The 18,611-nt window shown below is 41.4% G+C and overlaps 1 protein-coding gene across 4 annotated transcripts in view; it reads right to left on the reverse strand.

Moving 5' to 3' along the window:
- SH3RF3 (SH3 domain containing ring finger 3) overlaps window positions 1–18,611 on the reverse strand; it is a 482,862-nt gene that overhangs the window by 162,324 nt on the left and 301,927 nt on the right. For 3 of the 4 annotated variants that reach the window (XM_055141388.1, XM_055141374.1, XM_055141367.1), the window contains exon 3: window positions 3,765–3,860. The exons of the other annotated variant lie outside the window; for it this stretch is intronic. In XM_055141388.1, coding sequence (XP_054997363.1) covers window positions 3,765–3,860 — 96 coding nt within the window. The remainder of the gene's footprint in view (window positions 1–3,764; window positions 3,861–18,611) is intronic. 4 annotated transcript variants of the gene reach the window in all.

Below are 18,611 nucleotides of genomic sequence, written 5' to 3' on the forward strand. Positions count from 1 at the left end.
GGTCCATGGTAAGAAGCCTGTCACAAAAAGGGAGGGTGAGTACAGTTAGGATAGAGAAGAGACCATTATGACAATGGTAAGTGGAAATGATCACTCTGGGCAAAAAGTGGTGCTGGAAGGAGGTAAAATGATATGCATGATACTCTTTCAGTAGTAGTATTGCAAACCCAGTGCCTAAAAGAAAAGTGAGAGAGAGACAGAGGCAGAGAAGTGTCTGCCACAGAGGCATGCTGTGGGGGAGGGACAAAGAGAACGTGGGTAGGAGGGAAACTGGGGACATAGGTGGTGGGATATGTACACTGGTGGAGGAATGGGTGTTGGAACACTGTATTGACTGAGACTCAATCATGAAGAATTTTGTAACTATTTCTCACAGTGTTTCAATTTTTAAAAAATCCTATAAATAAAAAATAAAAATAAAACATTTTCTCAATAAATTAATTCTGGGAAAAGAAGCAATCTATAGCTCTCACTGAATAGCTGCAGTGTGTATTAGCATCCAAGTAATCTAAAATTCCTCAATAAATAAATCTTTTTAGTTATTAAAAAAATTAAAAAGATCTTCATATCTCTTAATCTGCCTTACCTCTTCCAGTCCATCTTGCCTAGTCCTGCCATTTTAACTCTCTCACCCTAGAATAGTCTTGCCTGCTTTCATAGGGATAATAGTGGGTCCAGAGAGATTGGCAGTGGGTAAGGCCCTTGCATGGCAAGTTGCTGACACAGGACAAACCCCTGGCTCTGCATGTGGTCCTCCAAGCACTGTAGGAGTGAGCCCTAAGCACAGCCAGAAGTGAATCCTGAGCAGAACCATGTGTGGGCCCCGCCACCCTCCACATACACACACATGCAAAATAAAGACAAACTAAAGATTATAATGTATGCTATTTTGTGTCTAGGTTTTTCCAAAAATTGTTGAGTTTCACTTATACATTAAATTCTGGTGATCTCAATCTGGAGGCCAGCTAGACTACTTTTGTTCTCAGCAACTGCTTGCAGCCATGTCTCTAGACTGTGAACTAAGCCAATAGCCCCACGCTGGCCAAAGAGGGGAAAGATCCTTCTTTCTAGTTTTTTTTTCCCTTTTTCGGAGAAGCAGCGTGGCGTCCACCATATTATGAGGACTATTAAGCAGGTACGAACTTGGTGGCGCGGGAAGGAGAAAAAAAAAAGACTTATGAACTTGAAACAGTGGGTCATGCGGGCAGTCTTGGGCTGGGGCAATACCGTCGCGCACTCCACCGAGATTTGACCTGAGTGGCCACACTTTTGTGCAGCCATTCTGCTGCTGATCGATCACAATCCAGAGGCCAGCTAGACTACGTTTGGTCCCAGCAACTGCTTGCAGCCATGTCTCTAGACTGTGAACTAAGCCATAGCCCCATGCTGCCCCAGGAAGGGAAATGATGCAATTTCTAACATAAATCTCCCTGGGCTTAATTACTAAAATACTAAGAGATTTAGTATTTTAGCATTTTAAATACTAAATCACAGCCACACGACTTCATATCTCATCATTCTCAGCAATAGAAAACTAATTATCAAATGCTTCCTTGTCAGTAGGGCTCTTTTTTGGGGGCAAACTCCAACAACAATAGTGAGTTTTGTGTTGAAATATGGAATGTAATCAAGGTAAAGAGAAAATGAAGTGAAATTTATCAGCTATGAAGGTGGGGGTGGGGTGTTGGGGGGTGGGAGGTATACTGGGGTTTTTGGTGGTGGAATATGGGCACTGGTGAAGGGATGGGTGTTTGAGCATTGTATAACTGAGACATAGACCTGAGAACTTTGTACCTTTCCACATGGTGATTCAATAAAATAAATAATTTTTAAAAATTAAAAAATAAAGTATGGTGATCTTTTCTTTGTTCTTCACTCTGGCATAGTATTGCATGACATAAGTACTCCACCTTTTATTTACTTATTCCACTGCTGATGAACATTTGAGCTTTATCTAGTTTGGCATCACTAGAAAGTAGTTTCTATGAACTCTCTGGTGTAGCTCTATATAAGTTTGCTGGGCAAATAAGTTCTACTGACTAAAACGGTCCAGAGTTTTTAACTTCTAAATTACCCTTAAACAAGTGTTATGTTCTTTGATCTTCAGCCACAGGGCAAAAATGATCCCCTGGTGGGTTGAAGCAAATGCACAAATAGAGTTTGTTAAGATTTGTGAATCTTATAAGTTGATTAAAAATTTTGTGTGTTTGTGAATGTGTGGACTGGAGCAATAGCACAGTGGGGAGGGTGTTTGCCTTGCATGCATGCCTTGTACACAAGCAACCTGAGTTCGATTCCTCCCCCCCCCCCCCCGAGAGCCTGACAGGATACTCTTGATACTCGCTATCAAGAATATCCTGCTGGCACGGCAGAGCCTGGCAAGCTACCCGTGGCATATTCAATATGACAAAAACAGTAACAACAAGTCTCACAATGGAGATGCTACTGGTGCCCGCTTGAGCAAATTGAGGAACAACGGGAGGACAGTGCTACAGACAGTGTGAGTATGTGTGTGGGGGGCTGGGGGATGTATGCTGTGTGTGTACTTATTGTTTGAGGGACATCTTAAGGGCAATTTATCCACAGCATGTGTGAAAGAAGTACTGGTCTCAAGTGTTTAAGGAAGGAGGAAACAGGAAGAGCTGAAGACTGGAACAGATCAGGCTCCAACTGCAAAGAACCTTGGACCCCAGTTGAATCACTGCTGTGGGCAACTAGAATCATGAGGCGGGTCGGGTAATATCAGCTAAATGGCAGCCCCACACTGCTCAGTGAATACCGCAATGCTGGCTCTTTCACCAGCAGGTGTGTGAAGTCCTGCACAGTACTGAATGAGTACAGTTGTTAGTGACAGACTCAAGGGGGAAAGAATGTTTAGAGAAAATGGCCTGTGCACAACGGTTTGACCACTTATGAGGTAATCAAGCTATTCTTGTTTGCTCTGTAAAGTGCACATTTCATGGCTTTCATTTACCAGAGTTGTTGAGAGGTTACATGAAGAAGTTCTTCAGTGTTTGGTTAGCAACAAGCACACAGTAAGCATCAGCTAAAATGATTTCTTTCGAGTAACTTCAGTGGTTTAGATGAAAAAAACTTATGGAAATATACAAGTGGATTTGCACTGACAGACAGGACTGCATGTCTGTGCACATGTGTGCATACACACTCACAATTATACACAAAATGGATGAATATTTCTGTGCATTCTCGGTCACCATTGGGGAACAAGGATTTCAAGATAAAACATCCTATGACGCTCAACACTCAGCAACTTCTTATAATGTCATTTGATTGCTCTTGGTTGCAGAAAAAAGACAGGAAATTACTAAACTTCAAATATGCCTTGTCTAGAGACTTGAGGTTGGACAAGAAGCCAAATAATCCAAGTTCTAGAAAGATACTCAAATGGCCCATGACATTTTCTTCCTCTATGCACAGTGTCAAAGGCATGCTGCCTTCAGGTGTGAGGGCCTTGCTGATGGCACGGGGAATATGAAAGCAGAAGTACTTAGTAGCACCTGGGGGAAAATGAGTGCAGTTTTCTATAAGAAATGGGAAAATTGCGCCTCTTTTAGACTACTCAAAACCTGCAAAGGAAATTCTCATAGCACTAAGATGGAAATGCACTGCAGTCTCTGCTGAACTTAGATTCATTTAGAATAGGCTTTTAGTCTCTTAGAAGAAGGTCTCCCAAGGTCATCTTCCTCCTAGTCTGATGAGCAAACGAGGACAAAAGTGGCAGAAGCCAGACGGCAAGGCCTTACCTCCACGTACAGGAGGGGGAAGATCCCGATCCTGTCCCCCAGCATGCCCTCGGCCCAGTTGTCATCCACTCTTCTGATCACAGTTAGAGTTTCATCCTGGAGTGTCCAGAGCCCACCAGTATACAAGCACATGGACAGACACACAAACAAGAAAACAAAAGCCTGATTAGCGGTGTTGAGGTCAAGAAAAGATTCTAGGTAAGTACTCCGAGTGCTTTCTTATCAATTCACAATCTCACACGTGGGAACACGCAGTCCTTAAATCCTTACCCAGGAGCTGTCTTTGTTTCTCTCTTCCTCCTAGCTCTCTTATGTAGTATTTATATCTGCACAGACCCTCAAATGAAAAATTGTGGTAATTTATACTATATTATTGGATATGCAAAAAAAACAGTAACAATAAGTCTCTCAATGAGAGATGTTACTGGTGCCCGCTTGAATAAATCAATGAGCAACGAGATGACAGTGATACTATAGTTAGGATTTAAAAATTCTTGTTCCTGGAACTGGGGAGCTAGTTCAGAGGTTAAGATACTTGACCTGCAAGTGTAATTTCTGAGTGCAGAGCCAAGGAGTAACCCCTGAGCATCGCCAGGTGTGACCCAAAAAGCAAAAATAAAATAAAAATAAAATAAAATCTGAAAAAAAATTTTTTTAAAGTTGCTTGGCTTACTGCAGCTAACCATGGTACCCCAAAGCACAGCTTGGAGGAACCCTGAGCATAGAGCTAAGAATCATCTCTGAGAACTACCACGTGTGTCCTCACAAGTCATGTTTGTATGACTTGATAAATTGGTATTTTCAATACATAGATATTCAGGAGAGTCTAAAACCTTACAAACTGCTGATTACATGAAAGAACAAAAATGGACCCAATACAGCTCTATTTATCTAGAGTTTTGGGTACATAGAGTTTTGAATAGTCCCTTTAAATTCTTTAGCTGCCTTAGATTATAGATTTCCTCTACTACCCAAAAGCATAATATTTTCTGAAATCTTTTTGTAAATCAAACTGACATAAAGCAGTTTTAATTTTAGTATTTCCAGATCCCCCAAATAAATTGCCAAACCATATCAAATAAAAATACAAAACCTGAAATCACACTAACCACACTAGAGCACGGTAAAAGAAGTAAGGGTGAGATAAATGCTCAGCCTGAGAAAACACAGTTCCTGGAGAGGTGCCCGCGGAGGCATGTCCTTGCCCATGGGCTCCTATCTCTGGGATGACGGCTACCTCGCAAGTTCTAATCAGAAGAGTCACACAAACCCTTATTTCTCAGTACAGAAAATAGCTCCTGATGGAGGCTGTTTGTGACAGTGGAGTGGCATAACAAGCTTTCCAAAGCAGTGTGTAGCTGCCTCAAGCACAGATGCATCAAGCCAAAGGGAAGCAGGCACAGAAAAGTGATTGAAGCAGGAAAAAGAAGAGACTTTCATGTGGATACAGCAGATGTTATTGAAGGACACTCCCATGGTACCTGCCCAGCTGCCTGTAGCTGCAGAGAACAATGCCAGGGGCTGGGGAATAGCAGGTTGGAGGCAGGAATCAGAGGACAAAGGGGAACAAAATTGCAGAAAATACCAAGGGAGAAAAAGACAAACAGGTTGCAGCAGTGTCAGGAGGGTATCTGGGAGACTTCATCTCATACCAGGGATTTTGACTCGCTTCCACTTTCTCTCCAGAACTGTCCTTCCTCACTCACAGGGTGGTGGGTAATGGAGCCCCCAAAGAGTGTCTGTATCACCTATCTACATCAAAACCTCCCTGCTATTTGTCTCTCAAGAACATCAGCACTTGGACATCCACTAGGACATCAGCAAGACACTCAGGGGCCTTAATGTAAGGAGTCAGTGGCAAAGAACAGATTGATACACTCTGCTTTTCAGTCAGCCTTGCTGGCTTTAATGGGGAACAACAGCATGTACCTGAGGCCTCTCAGGGTTAGGAGTAGGTGTTAGTCCACAAAGACTAGAGAAGCTGCTTTGCTGTGATGGGGAGAGAATCGTTTTTGGGGAGCTGATTGAGTCTGAGCCTGCATCTAATAGAAACAACCCAAATACAAATTTGTGGCTTTAGAATGTGCCTTTTCCCTGTTTTTATGGGCTAGAAAGATACTCTTAGGGGATACATCATCACACATGTGCTCCAAGGTGACACTAAGAATGGTTTTCTTCTGGCAAATGTTCAGCATTTGGGTTTGTGGACTTTTCTGGTCCCCGCGAGGGTGGTGAGCTGACCTGAAGAATACCTTTTCCCCAGTCCTGAAACCAAGAGTGAAAGGGGGGCTGTTGATGCAAAAAGAAGTGGAACCAAAGGCTCGTAAGTCAAAGTGTTTGCAACAGCAAAGTAACATAACAAAGAAATGGGATTTTGTATAAGACCTCGCTATCAGACTTAAATACACAAGTTTTATTGAGGTAAACATAGGCAGAACATTCTACGATGTGCGGTAGCAATGTAGCACTGTCATCCCATTGTTTATCAATTTGTTAGAGCGGGCACCAGTAACATGTCCATTGTGAGACTTGTTACTGTTTTTGCCATATCAAATATGCCACAGGTAGCTTGCCAGGCTCTGCCATGTGGGCGGGATACTCTCGGTAGCTTGTCAGGCTCTCCAAGAGGAACAGAGGAATAGAACCTGGGTCGGCTGCATGCAAGGTAAATGCCCTATCCGCTGTGCTATCACTCCAGCCCTGCTATCGCTCCAGCCTGTGACATGACATATAGTATGAGAGATCAAACTGGTAAACTGTGTGCAAGTCAAGGGCCTTAATCTCTGTACTAATCTATTGGCTTTTTCTTAATTGCTTTGCTCATTTATAATTATGAATCAAATGTTAAGAATTACAAAATGGTATTTTGTAAAATTTAAATTTAAAAGAAGAAAGTATCAGGTTAATTTTAGTTAAAAGAAAAAAATCTCATTACATGCATGCTATGTTTACCATTGGTATAGAAACTAGAGCTAAAGAAATATAATATAATGAAATAAAATAGGAAGTATTACTATTGAAGAGAAGAGTATACAATTTTCTATGTGTATAAACAGCAAAATGTATTGGTTATCCCACCTACAAGATTTAGTTGGTTGAAAATATGGTTAAAATTAGTTAACCATTACAATAATGCTACTTGCATAATTCACTGAATGTAAATCAATTACATAAATATTTATCATTTAATTGTTGGGGAGAGGGTCTCCTATGTTTATGAAGAAAATAACAACTGACTTTTAGTCATAAGGAGGGGAGGTTTTTAAGTGTAACAGATATTTGATTACAAAGAAACACACCCCTACCGATCTTCTGGAGTAAGAACAAGTAGTAGCAGGGGTCAGAAAATAGCACAGAGGTTAGAGTGCATGCTTGATTTGGGACGTTTGATTCCCAGCCCCACATGCCCCCAGGCACTGCTAGGTGTAGTCTTGGAGACCCCTAAGAACTGCCAGATGTGGCTCTGGAGACCAACCACCATTGGGGGTATCCCCAACATTGCAGTCTCCCATCCTTGGACCATTGCACTGAGCCACTGCCAACAAGGTGGAGAACTGCAGGAGGAGCATCACCTGGGCTTACAAACCCCGCAAAAAGGAAAGAAACAAAAAAAAAAATAAAGGAAATGAAATGAGAAAAACATTGTAAGAGATAAAGGAAAGAAAAGCTTATTGTACTTACCATATAGAGACTTAAAGACACAGTAATTCATTCCTACATCTGTTTTCAGAATAGGGAGGCTTCATTCATAGGGAAGATTGCTTGACAAGTACTTTTCCTCCACGAGATAAGTTCGCTTATGTAGAGTTTCTAAAATTTTTCCTGCTGCCTAAAATTAGCACTTGCAGACTCACTTTTACATATATGGAATAACTATTGGTAAATCATTTAAACCACCTGAAAAAAGTAGTAAATTAAAAATATTCTTCAGGATAGTTGGTATGGAAGGAAACATCACAGTTGATGACTAATGATCATAACTGATTTTTCCTAATTTCATAGTCTTTAATGACTATTAACTAAGTTTCTAGGTCATTCACTTTATGCAGCTTCTGACTGACAGGATTAGTATTGGATTTTTTAGACATAAGGGAAATAAACAACAAAACAATATGAGATTAAATTAAGCATAAGAGAAAATTATGCTACCAAGAGATTTGGTGAGCAAGATGGATGAGATTGCTGCCAGCATAAAACACTGGGAAGACAATGAAGCCAACAGACAATGGGAATTTGGGGACCACCAAAGATGTGTTGTTAAATAAAATATCATCATGTGGAATACACAAACACACTAAAGTACACTCATATAAAAGTGAAATAAGTGACAGAACAGAACTAGCGAACTAGGATTATTCTGTTACTATAATGCACTAACACTAACCATGAAATAATGTTATTTGAAAGTGATCTTATATTAGTTGTCAATGCATATTTCATTTATATTTAGCAGTAAGCACTAAAATAATGAAAAGGTGCAGCCTATACACTAATAAACAAGAAATAGAATCCCATAAATGTTAAATAAAAATTGCAAGAGCTAAAAGAGTAGGAGACAAAACTGTGAACAGAAACAGTATAGAATATATTTATATGCATAACTTAGGAACAAATATGGTAACTAATTCAACAATATCATCAATAACTTTGAGTGTCAATGGTATAAATACACCAATTAAAAGACCATGTCACAAGAATCAACAAGGCAAGATGTCCTAAAAAGATTTAGTCTTAAAGTACCAGCTTCAAATATAAAGACATATATAGATTAAGATTAAATTAATAAGGAAAGGGACATCATGCTAACAGTGGGATTGGCTGCAACAATTCTGGACACAGAACTCAGAATAAGGAATACTGTCAGAGATTTAAGGGAGCATTACACAAGGGGAAAAAAGTCAATTCTCCAAGAAAACATAATAATCTTTAATAATATGTATGTGTCTAAAAGTAGAGTTAAAATATGTTTCACAGAATTACAGAACTATAAGTATTTTTATTATTGTTGAATACTTCGAAAGGTCAGAACTCTGAATTCCTTCTCTCACTTGAGTGAGACGTGATATTCCCAGCATAGCTCTTTCGATTCCTCTTTGGGATACCCTAATAGCATTCTCATCCTGTTTGCGTAGGACTCAGATCTCTGAGGCATATGTTAGTGCAGGAAGAACGGTGGAATCGAAAAGATGTGCCCGGAGTCGGAGGTTCTTCGTTTTCTTAATCACCTCTTCGACGCTCTTTAATGCATTCCATGCTGCTCTCTTCCTCCTGTGCAGTTCTGGTGCCAAGTCATTCCTCATGTTGATTTCTCGACCCAGGTACACATAGCTGCTGCATTCGGAGATGTTCCTTCCATTGAGAGCAAATGGAGCTTCAGGGACCAGTTTGTTTTTCATGAGCATCATCTTGTTGAGATTCAGCTGCAATTCGATCTTTCCCCACTCATGGTTGAAGTCAGCCAGCATTTGTGCCACTTTGCCAATGTTTGGTGTTATGAGAGCGATGTCATCAGCGAAGCGGAGGTGGTGTAATTGTCTTCACTCCCATTCCTTCCCATGTTCTCAAGGGTGGCACTGGAGAGTTTCGGTGAAATGGTATCACCTTGCCGCACCCCTCTTTACATCAATGATCAATTTATTGGAGAATGGTGAGATCCTGGTGGTGAATCCACAATACAGCTTGTGGAGGATTTTGATACACTGAGTTTGAACGCCCTGTTTGGCCAAGGCTTCGATGACCGCCTCAGTCTCAACAGAATCGAAGGCCTTCTTTAAGTCGATGAACATTACACAGAGTGGCATCTTGAACTCTCGTGAAACTTCAATGAGTTTGGTCACTGTGTGGATATGAAATATTGTGCTGAATCCCCTTCGGTATCTGGCTTGCTCACATGGTTGTCCTTCATCTAGTGTTCTGCCTATTCTATTCAGGATGACATGAGTGAACAACTTGTAGACAACAGACAACAGGCAGATTGGGCGATAGTTGCCAATGTCGTGGATGTCTCCCTTCTTGTACAACAGAACGGTCCTACTGGTTTTCCACTGGGACGGAACCTTGCATTCAGAGAGGTAGAGTGTGAAGAGTCAGGCCAGTTTATTGATGAGTACTGGCGGCAGATTCTTCAGATGTTCGGATCTGACCTTGTCTGGATCAGGTGCTGTTTGCGTCTTTACCAGCGAAGTGTCAGATTTCAGAAGGGAGAACGTTGGGAACGACATATCCATCCTGCTGAATTTGGTATGTGGGCAGGTGGACATGGCTGTCAAAGAGATCCGAGTAGAAGTCGTGAATAATCTTCTCCATTGCCTTTCTCAATGATGTGATAGATCCATCGGGATGTTGGAGGGCAGTCATCTTGGTCTTGTAGTTGGGGAAGTACAGGTGAGCGTTGCAAATACTTTTCCCGGCTTCTGCTGCACTGGCCAACACTGCTGCTCTTCTCTCTTTGAGGTCTTCCTTTATTGCATCTCTGCACAGCTTTGTGAGCTCGGATGTTAGCTTGTGGTTGCCTGAGGCTCACACCAAACCACGTTGACGAATGAGCTCAAGAGTTTCTGAAGACTGGCGTCTGTTTGTGGCTTTCTCACTCTCGGTATTCTTCGCACAGACATGGAGGTGCTGAACCATTCGATCGTATGATCGTATTCCTTGTCGATGTTTTCAAGGACGGCATCTTCCCACATTGCTGCAATAGTGTCAAAGAGCTCCCAGTTGGTGGTCATTCTGGGAGTTGTCTTCTTAGACTTAAATTTTGCAGACTTTTCTCCCCGCTCTGTGAAGCAGAATTTTGCACGAAGGAGATGGTGGTCTGATCCCATTTGGAATTTTGGGACAACAGCGACATAGGTCAGGGAAAACCTTCGATTGAATATGATGTGGTCAATTTCATTGTGGAACTGTCCACCGGGAGACTCCCATGTCCAGCGTTTAGATTCAGCCTTCTGGAACTGTGAGTTACCATGGCTGGTCTTGGTCGACATGATGAATTCAGACAGCCTCTCACCCTGTTCGTTCCATTCTAGGCCATGTGTCCCAATGTGGAGTTCTTCGGGCGACCTTCTTGGACCTATCTTGGCATTAAAATCACCAACAATGATCTTGTAGAAGATGTGGTCTTCTTTATAGAAAAAGACCATCCACTACCCAGAAACCGCCACCCTCCAGGTTACTCTCCGGACACTTGGGCCGAACCTCATGCATGAGTGAAGCTCCGCAAAGCAGGGTAAGCAGAACTTTGCGACCTTAACTCTAGGTTCAACGAGACCTGGAAACAAGATCCTCTGTCTGCCTCCTCCAATCCCCGGCATCTGAGGGAGGGGTCCAACCCAGACGCCCCACCCTACCCAAGATAAATACCTCACTGGCCGACTCCCACTACATCCACTACCCAGACACCGCCACCCTCCAGGCTGCTCTCTGGACACCATAAAACACTTAATACCTATTATTCCCATACCAGATTTGATAGGGTTCAAATTTAGTGTGAACCATGGTAACACCTCTAAGGGCGATTGGAGGCCGCCCTAAAAGCCTCCATCCCTCTCGGAGAGCCTGGCAAGATACCGAGAGTATCCCGCCCGCATGGCAGAGCCTAGCAAGCTACCCGTCCCATATTCAATATGCCAACAACAGTAACAACAATTGGCCTCATTAACCTGTCACCGAAAGAGCCCCCAGTACGGCAGTGTTAAGAAAGATGAGCAAGGAGAGGCTGAAAAAATCTTGGGGACGAACTAGACTACCAAAACAAAGAAAGACTAAGATGATTGTCTGTATTTTCAATGCAAGGTCACTGGCATCAGAAGCATCCACTGAGGACCTGATGGTGAAAGTGCAGAAGATCAAGTACGACATCATTGGTCTGACCGAAAGGAGGAGACATCAATCACATCACGCCATTTTCGACACTGGAAAAGAATTGTTCCTTGGAACATGCGACAACAGAGGTGTTGGTGGCCTTGGTGTCGTTGTCAACACGAACGTGGCCATGAGCATTGATTCATTCAAAGGCCTAAAAACCTGAATTGGACAATTATGCTTGAATAGATGTGGCTCACTGCCTGCAGTTTCTATCTTCATCGTCTACGCACCAACTTCCAACTACGATGAAGAAGAAATTGAGAGGTTCTACATGGAACTGGAGAAGTTCTATAAAGAAGACCACTCAAAATCAATAGCATAAATTTGCCAATCAAGAGACACAGTGTTATGATGGATCATAAAAAATGAAACCAATTTTCTGCTGTCTACAATAGACGTGTCTGAAGAGTCAGGGTAATTAAAAAGTCAAAGCAAAAGGCTATAAAATAGTCTTACAGGCAAATATTTCCTGTAAAATACCTGACATAAATGTACGTATATCAGAAAGCATAGACTTACAAAAGGTTATAAAGGTACAGGTATGATCACTTAAAAAGATAATCCAGGGATAAATACATCATGAAGAAATAGTGTTCCTAAACATGTATGCAACTAATGACAGATGTACAGAACTTTAAAAACAAGTACTAATGTATCTTAAGGAAGATACTGATAGCAACGCAATAGTAGTTGTAGACTTTAACACTTTTATCACCAACTGATATATCAACTAGGAAAAATACAACAAGGAAACAGGTACTGAGGGAGAAAATGAAAGAGATGGGCCAACAAAACACATATAAGGTACTTTATTACCCCAAGGATTGGAGCGATAGCACAGCGGGTAGGGCGTTTGCCTTGCATGTGGCCGACCCGGTTTCGATTCCTCCATCCCTCTCGAAGAGCCCAGCAAGCTACTAAGAGTATCCTGCCCACACGACAGAGCCTGAAAAGCTCCCTGTGGCATATTTGATATGCCAAAACAGTAACAACAAGTCTCACAATGGAGATGTTACTGGTGCCCGCTCAAGCAAATCGATGAACAATGGGACAACAGTGCAACAGTGCATTACCCCAAAGTAGAATACACTCTTCTCCACTGTACATGTAACGTTCTCCAGAGCAGATAACATATTGGATCATAAAACTTATACCCATAAAATCAAGAAGAAAGAAATATAGCCAGATAGCTATAGGGATAGTACAGTAGGTGGGACACTTGCCTTGCATATGGCAGACCCGGGTTCCATTCTGACACCACATATGATCTGTCGAGCCCTGCTGTGAAGGACTGGCCCAGGAATTCCAGGACAGGCCATAGGAATCTATTTAACTGTCTTAAGATTCTTTTTACAGGAACCTGCATTGTAAAAAAAAAAACTTGTCTATCTGTCCCTGAGCAAGGAATTTGGAACCAGGTGCCCTGGGTTGCAAAAAGGGTGGTGGTCAGACCAGATAACCAGATGCATGTCATAAGGCCCATATCACAAGACCCATGTCACAAGACCCAGGACTGCCCCCAGAACCAGGACATTCCTGAATGTTTGCGTGAATACTGTTCTCTAAAACCATAGGCTAAGGAGTGATGTCGTTTTAAATGGATTGGTTAAGAAAGTTTGCAATATTACAAATCTATTGGCTATGAAATGCGCGGGCTCTGCTGTAAGGGTCGGGGAAGGCCTATATAAGATCTCCTTTGGAGAAGCTCGGGGTCTTGCCCAACCTGCTGGACCTGCGTGTCCGCGTAGGCGGCTTGACCCTGGCGAGCCAGTCTCACAATAAACTCTGCTTGCTGTTTGCAGTCTCTGGACTCTTTGTCGGTAAGGGAGATTTTGATCCGCGCCCTAACACTGCTAAGAGTGATCCCTGAGCATAGAACCAAGCGAAAGCACTACACACCACATGGTGTGGCCAAAAAAACCAAAACTATCATAAAAGATATCTTATCAACTATCTTTTTGAGCTATAAGGGGACAACTACAGCAATAAAGTAATTCATAAGAAGTAATTAATGGCCCAAATAATTAATCTAATAGCACAGCTTAAGCAGCTAAAAAGAGACAAAGGAAACTCATAACAAGTAGAAGGAAGAAAATAATGAAAATTAGAGTAGAAATCAATGAAATGAAAAGAAGACAAATTCAAATGGTCTGTAAAACCAAACTATATTTTAGAAGAATAAATAAAATTCACAAACCATTAGTTAGACTCACAAGAAAGAGATAAAACTAATAAGTTAAATCATAAATTAAATAGGGGACATCACAACAGATGCCACAGAAATTCAAATGATGATGAGGGTCACTACAAAAATGCTCATGCCGGCTGCTCTCTGCCCAGATGTGATCGGAGTGGCTGCACATGTGCGGCCCCTCCATTGCTGAATGTCCATAATCCTGGAGGCCCACTAACTACTTTCAGCACCAGCAGCTTCTTGCAGAAATGCCTCTAGACTGTGAACTAAGCCATGGCCCCATACCACTAGGGGAGGGGAAAGGTTTTTCTCTCTCAGCTTTTTCTTTCCCTGGCAGTGGTGTGGCGACCACCATCTTATAGAGCCCACTAAACAAAGGTACAAACTTGCAATGATGCAATTTCTGGCAGAAATTTCTCTGGACTTAGTTACTAAAGTACCAGAAATCCAAAACCGTGGCCGCAACAGTGGCCGTGTGACCTCATATGCTCTTCATTTTCAGCAAAGGAAAACAAATTATCAAATGCTGCCTTTTTGGCAGGTCTGATTGTTGGGGGGAAATTCCAAATAATAATAGTGAGTTTCCTGTTGAAATACTGAATGTAATCAAAGTAAAGAGAAAGTAAAATCATCAGCCACACAGGTGGCGGGAGGGGATGGTGGTGGGATGGGAGGTATACTGGGATTCTTGGTGGTGGAACATGTGCACTGGTGAAAGGGATGGGTGTTTGATCATTGTATGACTGAGACATAAGCCTTAAAGCATGGTGATTCAATTAATTTTTTTTAAATGCTCATGCCAAAAAATTGGAGAATTTAAAAGAAATGGATAAAAATTTGGACTCATAACTTACAAGGCTGAACCAAAAGGAAAGAGGACACATGAAGAGAACAATTATCAAGGAAACTAAAATGAAAATAAAAAAATCTTCCCCCAAACAAAAGCTTGAGCCTAGTGAGTTCTAAACCTTTAGAGAAGACCAGATTGCTGGGGCAACAGGAACCCTCCCAGTTTCTATGAGCAAAAATCACTGACATGCATAAAAAAGAACAAAAACAACCAGTATTGGCATGGATGTAGGATAAAAGAAACCCTCACCCACTACTAGTGGGACTATGGACTGGCCATCATTTTTTGGAAAACAATATCAACACTTCTTAAAAATTGAAAAATTAAGTTCCCATATGTCCCAGAAATTTCACTACTTGAAAATTACACCAAAAGCCAAAAACTCAATTTGAAAAATATATCTGTGCTTCTGTGTTCATTTCAGCACTATTTCCAGTCAGAAGAAAAGAGATCTCTCATTTGTAGAACTTAAAGACACACAACAACATTGTGGGAGAATGGATCCACATAATTGAGTTGGGGAGAGGTTTACTTTGAGGGGGAGGGCCTGGGGCCCTTGAGAGAAGGAAGGGTTAGCAGCCAAATATAGGAACAATCCAAGTTGTCGGTATAAAGAGAGATAGTGGTGCATATACACAATGGAATCCTATTTGGCTATAAGAAAAGATGAAAAGACGGAAGCATGCAATTTTCTGCTACATGAATGGATTTGAGGAGTTTCATGCTGACCACACTAGCCAAAAGGAGGGTCAATACAGAATAATATACCTTATCAGTGGGATATAAAGAAACATAGTAAGGGAATAACAAACAGACAAAGGCAACAAAACCTGCGAACAGTTCCACAGAACTGAACTTACCATTATGGGTAGGAGATGGGTTTGGGTGACAGCACTGGGATGAAGGTGGAGGAAAAAGGACACTTTTGGTGATGTTAGAATATTTTATGCAAGAAACCCTATTATTAACAGTACTATAAACCATGTGCCTAAAGTTAAAAAACTAAAAAGTAATTCCACTTTAGAATTTCATTATTAAAAGTCTATACTAAAAGTAAGTGAATTATTGTGTATGGAAGTCTATTTCAAAGGTTACAAGCCAGAGCCACAGAAAGCCAACACTCACTCCTCCTTAAGAATATTAACATTAAAAAAAAAACAAAAGCATGCCATTTGCAGCAACATAGATGTAACGTGAGGCTACAATGCCAAGAGCAGTCAGTCAGAAGGAAAGAGATCTCTCATATGTGGAACTTAAAGACACACAACAACATTGCAGGAGAATTGATTCACATAATTGAGTTGGGGAGAGATTTGCTTTGAGAGGCAGGGGGCTGGGGCCCTTGGGAGAAGGAAGGGTTAAAGTAGTGACACATGTGGTTTTGGAATTATGTGCGTTAGACACCATTATCAATAGCATTGTAAACCACAGAAACTCATTTTTAAAAATTTTAATTAAACATGAAATAAAATTAAGGAATAAATGAAATAAAAATCTGAATACTGGCATTCAAAAAACAATCATTTTCTTCTCTTGTTATTGGAGATAATAATGGAAATGCTTTTTGACTTCTAATCAAAAGAAGCTCATTCAGAGACAAGAGAATAACCAGGTTAAAATAAAAATGTTGGGGCCAAAGAGACAGTACAGAGCTCTAGGCACTTGCTTTGCCATGTGTCCAGCCTAGGTTCAACCCCCAACACCCTTAGCATAGCCAGAAGTGATTCTAAAACCAGAAGTAATATCTGAACATTGCTGGGTGTGGCCCCCAATTTTTGTGAAAAAATTTTAAATCTCTAAAGGGATGAAAATAAAAAACTCAGTTAGTTTAAGATTCACACAAGTCTGACCAAACTGGAGTAGGTGAGAGAGGGGCAGGTTTGCCTGGTGTCTACCCAAACAAAGCCCCCGACAGTCACTTGATCCCACAATCCAAACTCGCTGTCATTCCTCAGGCCAGATCCACCATCTTGGGATGGATCTCACCAAGATATTAATCGCTGAAAATTCAGGTATGTGGGTTTTTTTTTGTCTCCAGGCTTTTTAAGTTGGGATGAACTACCTCCCCCGACCTCCCTGTACCTCCAGAAACCCAGGCAGTCATGTCCACACCAAAGCCACCACCCAGTATAAAAAACAAAACAAAACAAACTACAAAAAACTACACCAACTTTAGTTTTTCCTGATAAAAATACTGAATGTCCTGAACAAACATGATGACCTCTTAGAATCATGCACAAAAGGAGAGAGAAGAAGAGTGACTTCCCTAGAGGCAGGTGGGCAGGGGATGGTAGCAGGGGACTGGTGGGAGTAGATTAGGGACATTGATGGTGGGAAATATACACTAGTGGAGAAATTGGTGTTGGAACATTGTATGACTGAAACCTAATCATGAATGACTTTGTAATGGTTTATCTCATGGTGATTCAATAAAAATAAATCAAAAAATAAAAAGTAAATAAATGGGACTAGAGAGTACTGTAAGGTTCTTTCCTTGCATGTAGCCAAACGGGGTTCGATCCCTAGCATCCCACACAACCTTAAGCACTGTTAAGCACTGCTAGGAGTGATCCCTAATCACAGAGCCAGGAGTAATCCCTGAGAACTTACCAAGTGTGTCCAAAACCCAAAACCCAATAGTAATAATAAAATAAAATTGCTTAAAGAAAAAAATAATAAATAAATAAATAAATAAATAAAAATAAAGGAGAAATTGGATCAATAATAATTCATATGCTTCTAAAATCTTCAGGACTAAATGATTTCCCCAATGAAATTTACAAAGTAAATTTAAGGAAGTATAGCAGTTTTTCTAACAATCTTTTCCTGAAGATACAGGCAAAGGGACTACTTTCTAATTTAATTTGCAGCACTAATACTAAAACAACAATGAGACCAAAGGTTAAAAAAAAACAGCAACAGAGAACTGCTTTTCATTAGAAGTTTGCCACCAGAAGGTCTTGAGGGGATAAGGTGACTTTGGGGCAGTTTTAGAGGATAGTGGCCACTCAAGGGTGGTGCTGAAATGTCTTGTGTGTGAAAGAAACCCTGCATCTAGATCAAAACAACCATGAGATACCACCTCACACCACAGAGACTAGCACACATCCAAAAGAACAAAAGCAACCGCTGTTGGAGAGGATGTGGGGAGAAAGGGACCCTTCTACACTGCTGGTGGGAATGCCGGCTAGTTCAGCCCTTTTGGAAAACAGTATGGACGATTCTCAAAAAACTAGAGGTTGAGCTCCCATTTGACCCAGCAATACCACTGCTGGGAATATATCCCAGAAAAGCCAAAAAGTATAGTCGAAGTGACATATGCACTTATATGTTCACCGCAGCACTGTTTAAAATAGCCAGAATCTGGAAAAAACCCGAGTGCCCTAGAACAGATGACTGGTTGAAGAAACTCTGGTACATCTATACAATGGAATACTATGCAGCTGTTAGAAAAAATGAGGTCATGACGTTTGCATATAAGTGGATCAACATGGAAAGTATCATGCTAAGTGAAATGAGTCAGAAAGAGAGAGACAGACATAGAAAGATTGCACTCATCTGTGGAATATAGAATAATAGACTATAAGACTAACGCCCAAGAATAGTAGAAATAAGTACCAGGAGATTGTTTCCATGGCTTGGAGGCTGGTCTCTCATTCTGGGTAACTCAGGGAAGGGACCACCAAGTAAAATGTGGTTGGAGGTCATGTGGGGGAAGGGTGATGCGGGCCGAATACAGACTAGAGACTGAACACAATGGCCACTCAACACCTTTATTGCAAACCACAACACCTAATCAGAGAGAGAGAACAAAAGGGAATTCCCTGCCATAGTGGCAGGGTGGGGTGGGGGGAGATGGGACTGGGGAGGTGGGGAGGGATGTTGGGTTTACTGGTGGTGGAGAATGGGCACTGGTGAAGGGATGGGTTATCGAACTTTG

Source organism: Sorex araneus, chromosome 1 (genome assembly GCF_027595985.1).
Source record: "Sorex araneus isolate mSorAra2 chromosome 1, mSorAra2.pri, whole genome shotgun sequence".
Lineage (NCBI taxonomy): Eukaryota > Metazoa > Chordata > Mammalia > Eulipotyphla > Soricidae > Sorex > Sorex araneus.